This window comes from Lepisma saccharinum, chromosome 5 (genome assembly GCF_977018435.1).
Source record: "Lepisma saccharinum chromosome 5, izLepSacc3.1, whole genome shotgun sequence".
Taxonomy (NCBI): Eukaryota; Metazoa; Arthropoda; class Insecta; order Zygentoma; family Lepismatidae; genus Lepisma; species Lepisma saccharinum.
Genome location: NC_139233.1, coordinates 91,635,506 through 91,645,930, shown reverse-complemented (window position 1 = coordinate 91,645,930; position 10,425 = coordinate 91,635,506). Strand labels below are relative to the sequence as shown.

The 10,425-nt window shown below is 35.8% G+C and overlaps 1 protein-coding gene across 1 annotated transcript in view; it reads right to left on the bottom strand.

The window, feature by feature from the left end:
- Positions 1-4,411: 4,411 nt before the first annotated feature.
- Taz (tafazzin, phospholipid-lysophospholipid transacylase) overlaps positions 4,412-10,425 on the bottom strand; it is a 59,894-nt gene continuing 53,880 nt past the window's right edge. The window contains exon 5 of the mRNA XM_083122777.1: positions 4,412-10,409. Within this exon, the coding sequence (XP_082978903.1) occupies positions 10,011-10,409 (399 nt within the window). The 3' untranslated portion in view covers positions 4,412-10,010. The remainder of the gene's footprint in view (positions 10,410-10,425) is intronic.

Below are 10,425 nucleotides of genomic sequence, written 5' to 3'. Positions count from 1 at the left end.
TGCCTTGTAGCATAATTTTGGAAGACAGAATTTTTAGAATTTGTACTATACATAATAAATTTATGTATAGAAATGTAATTAACATATAGTGAATTTCATGAAAATATAGTCTTAATAATTTTTGCTATCCCACCCGATTCAGGGAAATTAGTGCATTCCGAAGAAACTTTTTGGGACAAATATCATTCCGGTACTAGTATGAAACCAAGGTTCATTGCTAAAGCATATCATTCTCAATACCCAGGATGTCTTTCTACGAAGTGGAGGAACCATCCACAATAAAGTAACAGCTCACAGCAGCATGCGCATGCACACACACAAATAAAATAAAATAAAATAAAATAAAATGTATTTTTTATTTTACATTTTCTGCCACTTTTGACTAATTAGGATGAGAATAATTAATGAAGAGTAACTCACCCATGCCCAAATCGAGCTCACAAACTGGAATATACAAGCAATATTCACCTGGAACAAGTATCCTCTTACAAGTCTCCTTCTATTCAAGTTTGTCTTCAAGCTGACCTCCATGGGAGAGTGGTTAACACAGTGTGCTAAGATGCCAGGGGACCCGGATTCAAATCCCAGCCTGGACATGGGTGTTCTTTGCGAGTGTCCCTTCATTAATTTCATCATATCATCACTCATCCTCATCTTGGTGATTAGCCGAATGTGGCAGAAAAGTGAAGTAAAATAAACAAATTCAATCCATCAATCAAGTACGCTTTCAAATAAAGTAAGATGGGATTTGCCACTAAAGAACTGCTAACATATCTACATGTTAGGAGTCTTGGTTCATTGGTGGATACTTTAATTATTTAGTTAAGTACATCTAGGAAGCGAGAGAATGATGGAAGAGAAATGAGTGGAAGTACATGCGACCTTCATTGAAAGTACATTTGCTTTAATTGACTGACAGAAACCATGGAAACCCTATGATTGCTGGCTGTAAGGTTTGAAAGTGCCAGTGCAAGAATGCTAGTTGATCACTTTCACACAACATTGGTAAGTAACCAGCCTGTACTTTTAACATGACTGGGTAGGTGCACCAATAATCATGCAGTTGTTCAATACAATGTAACATCTGTTGCACAAGACATATACAATCCATTCGGGTGTAGACAGCCACGTTGGTGTTAGCGGTGTCGGCAAGTGAGGCACTTGCGGCCTTTTGTACATCTTAATGATAGAATCACTACAAGATCCTTTTTTTTTATTTGTTTTTATGTATGTTCAATGTTATTTTTTTTAATGACGGCTATACTTCCTTTTTATGCAGTTTCCAATGTAACCTGCTGTAGGGCTGGACTATGTGACAGTGAAAGCCAGCTTGCAGAAGGCTGTTAGTTTTAAAATATTCGTCCTTTCAACCTGAGGGGGGTTGAAAAAGTTCAGTTTACTGTTTTTTTTTTGTTTTTTTTTTTAATCGCCTATATAAGAGAACCGATTGAGTAACGGGGGTTGGCATTATTACGTTTTTTGGGCAAGAGGGGAGACCTTTGAAAGGTTCTCTTGGTGCCGGTAGAGTGGCTGGGCTAGTCAAATGGCTAGCGGTCACGGATCAACCATTTGCTTTCATCGAAATACATAGACAAGTCCACACATTTTTTTCATCAGTTTGGTGACAAGCCAACGCTTAGTTTTCGGTGGACATTTGTATTATACTTAGAGAAACGTCATATTCGAGAGAATTAAGGGATGCGTTTAATTTCAAGTATATGTCTATCCGTTGGTGACAAGCCAAGTACCTTGTTGTGTGAAATTATTAGTTTAAATTTGTAGATTCAACACTGTCAAGGTGTCCGGTTTTTATTTAATCTGGGATTAAAGGGACTGTGACAGCGTGGAAAAAGAATCATCAGAGTTTTGTTTTTATATAATTTTAAGAAAAGCGCATAATTAGTTGTTGTAATTTCAATCAAGTTTAGTCTATTTTTGCGAGGCAATTTTCATTATAAACAAGAAAGGGAGGGGATTAGAGAAACGTCATGTATGCTAGTGACAAGATAGATACATTTTGATCTAGGCCAGCATACAAACCTCTCTTTTTATATATATATATATATATATATATATATATATATATATATATATAATTTTACATTGTTTCAATTAAAGAGGATCATGACATTTCTTATGTGGGGTTATTTCTGATGTAATTCTTTGTACATATTTAATCAACGAAATAAATAGTCTATTTATATATTTTTAAACTGAACGTCTGAGCTATCATTCAAGATAAAAGAACTGAGTTTTTCCCTAATATCCACGGTAAAGAATATGGTAGTTATTCAATGTTTTATGATTCGATTTGAACCGTATTGTTAGTTTTTTAAAGTGTTATGCAAATTATTTGTCTGGGGAAGTAACGAAGACAAGTAACAGGTCGAGCCAAGGCAGGTTACTCTCCCCAGAAGAGAAATAGAGCATAACAATGTCCATGAAGCAAGCACACAAGTTTCCATAATTATTTTAAAAAGTGATTTACTTACCAGATTTATAAAAGGTGGCGTTCAAACTAGTTGCCTTCAATGAACACACATTTTTAATACATCTTTATTAAGACACCCACTAACATAAGCTGGAGGGGGGGAGAGGGGTGGCTAGAAACCAGTTTCTACGGAGGTCCTGAAAGTAGATAGGAGACTGAAGTAATAGGATGCTTCTTACGAACTGTGTGTTTTCAAGTGTATTCAACCATAAAGTGTGCTATGACTCAGTAAATGTTTTCTACTGCACAACACGTAAAGTTCAAAGGTGATTTGAAACAAGATTCCAGGCTGTAAAAGTTCCATGTGATTTTTATCTCTGGGGTAGATTAAAAAATGCTGTACATGAGTCAAATCCACACACCCTGGAAGAATTGAAACGTGACACCCACCAAGAAATAACAAACTTTAATCAACCGGAACTGCAGCGAGTTATGGGTAACTTCATCAAGAGGTGTCAAAAATGTGTGGACAACGAAGGCCGCCAGTTTCAGAACCTTCTTTCATGAATTAGTAAGTAAATCACTGTTGAAACTGGTTATAGAAACTTATGTGCTTGAATCATGGACAGTCTAGTGCAGACATATGGCAGCAAGCACCTCACTTGCCGATAGTGCAGACACTGACGAGGTACTCTACACTTCAATGGATCGATCTGGATGTTCATACGCTGCTATTTTTCAATGAGGTAAGATAATAACTTGAAGTGTACATTTGAAAACAAAGAATTCAAAAGAAGCTGTATAGGTTCTAAGCAAATGTAAGTATTTGTTAGGGGAAACATAGTGGACATAAAACCTAAACTCAATCAGTTAATGCATCCTGCATTTCATTTGACAGACTAACAAGGCTCTGGCGTCTGGACTCGCAGCCAGTATAATCTTACGTGGGGCTAATGTTGTCTTCCATGTATATTTGCGATTGTCCCTTCATCCATCTTATCTTACCACCCACCATTCATCCTCATCTTCACGAGTGGTCAAAAGGGCAGAAAAGTGAAGTAAAATAAACTAAATCAATCAGTCAGTCATTGTGATAGCAAAAATTCTTGACTACAAGTATAATTTCTTCACTTTTCAATTACTTCTTGACCTATTTGTTCATTTATTTGCTTTTTCTTGATTTTCTTAACTGGTAGACACCCTCAATAACTTTGTTCTCCATATCCCCTGATTTACAATCAAAACATTGAATAAGAATAGAAAACACCTTGTTCCATCAGTATAAACCTCAAGGCAAGAAATTCCGCTCAAGTATTGAACAGTGGCATCATCAGAATGTGGCCCCAAAACTTTGTTCTTTAATTGCTTCCGTTTCTCCGTTTTACTCTAGCAGGATTTCTCTTTGTCGAACTGAAACACGCATTTTCCTAATTAATACTATGTGACACTCAAAATTTAGGACATTTATGTTATTTTTCAAATTCCTCCCAGACGTCCGGGAAAAACTGGATGTCTGGTAACCCTAGTCTTGTCAGAAGTGACACAAAGCACCAATTAACCCCTAACCCCTAAGGCTGGAATTTTAATACCCGGAAGTCTAGAGCCTGGATGCTAATTTTAAACTCAGAAACACGGAAGATTCGCACAGCATTGTTTAAAATGTTCAATCTTCGGAACCACTAATGCAATTCAATTGAAACTTTCAACATAAGTAAAGTACATATCCATGGGTTTATTAAACATCCAAAGATTGTTCAGAAAGTATAAATACAATAATACAATACAGTACAATAATTTAGTAATGTATAATATTGAATAGTCAGCATTCACATTATTTTGTTACATTGCCTGAGCATCAGTCCCCTGTATTTTCGCAAAATTACACTAGGTGGCAGTAAAATACAGTCTCACTAGCAAGCAGAAGAAAAATAGTTTCTTTCCGTGCCAATATAAATATTCATTTATAGCCATGATGCGTATGTCAAACCACCCATGGTAGAAATGTGTAGGTCAGTACGCTGTACGTTAAACTGGCTTTAGGGATTAAGCAAGCAATTGAGCTTCCAGCATGGATCATTGCAGTGTTGGGTACTTCACTTGCGAACTTGTCATTCACTTGTTTGAAATCATGGAAGTCGAAAGCCAGCCAGATGTTGGTTGTAGTTATTCTAATGCATGGAAATGTAAGTATAAGAACTCTATAAAATGCTATGTGATTCTGTGGTGAAAAACAAGTGTTTATAACTCTGGGATTGGGGGGGGGGGGAGTGTTCTTATACCCTGTGCAAGCTATCTCTGGAGCAGGCGAACGAAAACAAGTCTCTGCGCAAGTAGTGACGAGAGACAGCTCCACCAATGAACACACGAGAGGGAGCAGTATTGTGTGGAGGGTAAAGAGACTCCAGTTACCAGCCATCGCAGCAGCACGTACTGCTTCACTCTGTTCACTTGATTCCCTCCCCCCATCCCCCATTTCTCTGATGCTATATGCGGTATGGTTTCATCTACTGATCATATTTTGCGCTGCAGTCCAATTGTTTTCGAAAGAATTTCGCTTCTAGTCCAAGACTTCAAGACTAAATGCAAGACCATCAAGTGTGGTCTTGAGCCTTTTGAGCACAACCTGAGATTGAGAACATGCAACACATGTCAATGAACAATAGCAATTTTTCACATTCTGGTCGACCTTGAAGTGGCATGCCACATGCATTGCTTGTCACTTTGGAGTGAAACCTCCCTAACAGCAAAACAAATGGAGCTAGAAAATGAACTTTTTTTAATGTCATGCACATTCTATTTTGAGCAGAAGTGCAGCAGGGAACAAAAAATTAAAACATGTAAAAATTACTGATCCTAGCAAGAGGGGTTTGAGAAAGGGTGCACTCTGACAATCATAACAAAACGCACAAATCGAACAAAAGTAACTGGCCTCGTGAACCTGGTGAAAGTAGTTATTATTGTGTTTTTAGGAATGACATCGACTGTGTTTTGTTTGGAATATTTACAAATGGCAGGCATTGGAAGGGCTGCTATATTAGCACCAATAAAATATGCTTCAGATGTCAGTGTTAATAACAATAAACTACCAAAAAAATCGACAGCTGCATTGAAGTTTGCTTTTAAAATAAAACGCTCAAAGCTACATCATGACCACTACCACAAAAAATATATATAAGCTGTTCATCTCCGTACACCCAGATTTCGACCAACTATTAAGTACTACATTCTTTAAAATAATAATAATAATACTAATAACAATTTTCATCATTAACTTGAATACTTGTGCGAATTTCACTTGCACGTGACCACATACTTTAAATGTTTAGCTCTGGCCCAACACCTGCCTGCATGTCCACATTGCTACCTACATAAATCATCGAAACATCGAAAATTGTTGTTTATTGCACCAGCTGTTAGTAATTTTGCTACGAGATTTGAAAAATAAGAGAAACAATTTTTCAACAAGAATGTGTGTTTTGCAACATAATTCCCTGCTTTTGGTGTACTAATCTACGAACTCTTTCTACTACAAAAAAACCTGCAATACTAGCTCAAAGAACTAGCATGCTGCATAAATTCCATTTTCTCTCCAATTTTGTTGCATTTTCCACTTATACCTTATACATCACACATGTTTCACTTGTACTTATCATCCTAACAGTCCAACGCTTTATGCAGTTTGCAGGCATTTTGGTTTCCCACATTTCTGCAACTAGCAACTGACTTGCCTTGCATTTGGTGAAGTTTGTTCTTCCACGAAACACATGAAAAGTGACTTTTGAAACAGCACCACGAACCTCATGAAGTGCAAGAAAGCACTTATGGAACGGCCAGTTGCCATAACTCGTTTAACGTGTTAAACTCGTGCGACTTTAGGAACATACCCAAATCTGGTTCACTGCAACTCTGGTTGGTTCTTACAGACACATTCCTGCCATGCACTCTCCAATCATGGTGTGAAAGGAACAGTAAGGCTATATGGATTCTAATGAAAAACATGTATTGAAAAAACTTCCACACAAACATAATTCTAGTAGTTTACTAGGTCGAAATCAAAGACATCACAAATAATTGATTTTACATATGAAAGACCTGACTGAATAAGAATTAACAATTAAAAGTAAAAGAAAGTGTCATTTCTATTTTCCAACGATTTGTTCAAAAGTACACAGATAAACATAGACTTTACTGTACATACAGTTAGATAAAGTGTTTTGCTTATTTTATCATTGTAAATGGCAAGATTCCTTCATCATGATAAGAAATAACAAAAAAAAAAAAAAAATACAATAAATTTACTCTGAATGATGTTTTCAACTTCTATCATGTCCTGTTATAAAAGTCATTATATATACGTACAGAGTTCAGATTCACATACACAAAAGTATATTAAAAGAAGGGAATGTACAGTTGAAATGAACATACAGTTACAATGGTACTACTGCAAAAATCATTTAGCACTGTAGATACACACAATTGACACCAGGATGAAAAACAAAAAAACACAATACTACAATTCATCATCACATGAGAAAAATCAAAATATCATTCATTTTCTTATTAAATACATTATTTATTGTCAGGTATTTGTTTATGCTTTATGATGATAATGGTACAAGAATCAGTGAAGGAGTCAAGGAAATGACAGAAAACATTCATTAAAAAGTACTATTAATGCTATTCTTTATATAAAATAATAATTACACGTTAGTAGTATCGATTTTGGAAGGTACCACTATCCACTATTGGTTGTCCTATGGTCAAAATAGGTAAAGGAAAGAATTTGGTGATTAACCGTGGAATAGCTATTTTTCATAAAACGAACTAAATTTTACTGTCTGTGTGCCATTAAGATAAAAACCATGAATGTCTTCATTAAAGGAAGAAATGAATGAATCATATTGCTCCAAAAAAGGTTTGAACCCACAAACTTCTAAGTACAATTTTGCAAGTCAACAAAAAGTTTTCACTAACAATGAACAAAGATTCTCAGCATATGCTTTCATTTCATTTGTTTATTATTTTCATCTATACATATATTATTTATTTCGTGTAAAACGAAGTCGCGTGGTAAAAAACAGTGTACGTACATTGTATGATCAGAATCCTTGGTTAAAAAATGGAATACGACCATCTAATGACAGAGCACATGAATATCATGTTTTAAGACATCTTCAAAGTGTTACAATTCAATTGCAAACATTTAAAAGAAAAAAGTGTCCCTGAGATTAAAATTCACTATTCAGAAGTAAGAATGGTATTTCACAATGTGAACTTTTGTATTAAAAGACATAAAAATTGATAAAATAATATTTACCTACAAATCTCAAAAACCTATACTTTCTTTATTCAATGTCCTATTTTGACTGTACTTTAGATTCCCTCCTGAAAATAGTACACTGATTTTTTTTAAAAGTTCTATTTGTTCCTTGATTGGAATTGCGGTTGGGTAGGAAATAGACGTGTAATCACTCTGTAGTATCTCCCTAGCTGGCATCGCCCCAGCTGTTTCATTGTCACCATGTTCAACCATAGGAGCATCACTTCAGCTAACACCACCTCTGTGGCTTCATGCAACTTACTTTTTTTTTGTAACCGTTCCTTAATTTCCGAAAAGACATTTCATGTAATTCTGTCAAATGTGGAGCAACAGGAAATGGAATAAATTCACTCACAGTTCTTGCATTCAACACCTAGCTGTTAAAAATATCATCCATGCTTGCATGCAAATGAAGAAGTTGCTTATTTTACTCTGAAAGTGGAAGCCAATTTACACATACTTTGTGTGTTACACACTTATAAACAAGCCACTTGCAACCAGGATTGTTAAATGGGTTATATTATATTGGGTTCTGCAACAGAACCAGAACCTTATTTTCCCATGCAATTTAAATTCAGTCCAAGTTGCGTATTGTACATTTCAATACAAAACTCAGACCCTATTTAAACTGATCCAGAAAAAAAGAAAGGTTCCTGGACCAAATTGAAATACTTTAAACACAAAAGGTTCTTTACGATCTAGAACCCATTTACAGTTGCTGATTTTCCCTCCTGGACATGAATTGAATTTATTTATAGTTCCCGGACCATTAACAACCCTGGGACACATTCTAATGGATTCTATTGGGTTCCGAAATAAGGACCGGAACCTTTTTTCTCGGACAATTTTAATTTGGTCCAAGTTGCGTATTGTATCATTTCAATATGGAACTTGTACTCTTATTTGAATTGATCCAGGAGAAAGGTTCCTGGTCGGTATTTAAATTGATCTGGAAAAAAGGTTCTCGGACCGTATTTCAATTGATCCAGAATCCATTTAAGCTTGCCGATTTTCTCTCCTGGGCCGGAATTGAATTTATTTGAAATTCCTGGACCTTAACAACCCTGGTTGCACCAGCTTTGGCTATTACTGTCTCGCAGACTCCTTACAGGTACATTTCATTCAAATCAGTGCTCTGCACTTAAATACATCATCATTGATAATCACTCTTTGGTGTTCTCACCGCTTTCTTTCAATAATATTGGGCACGGAAGCAATGTACTAGTATTAACATACACTACAATTTTAAAAATGATAGCAGACTCTATGTACATATGTTCATCACTAGTTACCATTGGCTCTTTGAAAGACAAACAAGACATTCGCTAATGGTAAACACGGAGAGAGGAACGGAACCATTCATGAAAAACAAAAAGAGCAGTCAACAGGATAATACTACAGTGAGATGAAGCTGTACAGTTGTCGAATAACCATTAATACTGAAAAACTGTGAAAAGAAGAGACGTCACAGACAGAAGTTAACGTTACAAAAAGGTATGCAATGCATCCAACATGATTCGTTGCAATAACATATTAAACACACTAGTATATGCACTTTGTGACAAATAAAAATGTACTTTATAACAAAAATGTCCAATTTCATTACTGGAAGGGACTTTTTATATGCAATGTAAACTTCATGTGTCAGTTGCTCTGTACAATAACAAGTCATATAGATTTTAATTACGTTACACTATTCTATTAACATACAATTGAAGTGCTACATATAAAAAAAGGAGTACAATCCTATGGACCTTCATGAAAATTAATATTTTACATCTGAACTACTGTATTCTTAGAACTTTCTTTCATTTGTAAATGTGACAATTAAAAATAGCAATTAAAACCTACAAAGCATTAACAATTACATATATATATACACACACACACATATGTACAGAATAATGTAGTTACAAGATATACGTCATGATATGCAAAAATCAATAACAGAACAAATAAGATTGACTAGTTTTTGAATATTGTAACAACAGTATTTACTTTTTGACATGTCAAGATCAGATTTCTTTTAGCACAGATAAATTAGAGTCGTAAAAAACATACTCAATAAAAATCAAGGTAAAAATTAATATTCGATAACAACAACACAGCACTCCAAATTGAAGATAAGAAAATTCCAGTTCGTGACTGCTCCACACAGGAAGCTACAACTCCTCTAAGGTTAAAAAATCCAACAGCGTCAATCAATCACAACTAGCGACCTTCGTTACGACAGCAGCAAATGCTAAATCTTCATAATCATCATGAGAGCAAAGCAAGTGAATGAAGTCTCTGTGTTTCTTGTCTGAGAAAAGAAAACTCGTCTTGGATCCTATCCGTGATGGCCTTCCTGGCGATGGTACCGTCCGTGTTCTTGAGCTTCATATCACCCACCATGTCTCTAAAATCTATCGGATTACCAAAGTTGACTGTTATTTTGTTACCCATCCGTGGATAATAAGGCGGCTCGTTTGGTAGAACGGTGTCCATTCCTTCGTGCCACATCGGTATGACCATAGGCACTTCCCGTGACTCGTAAATGAGTCGTCCGACGCCCCACTTGAGTCTCAAAAACTCCTTTGTCATATTGACGCGGCCCTCAGGAAACATATGCACCCAACACCCACTGTTCAGCTTTTCAATGCAAAAGTCCACAGCTTCCTGCAAATACAATTGC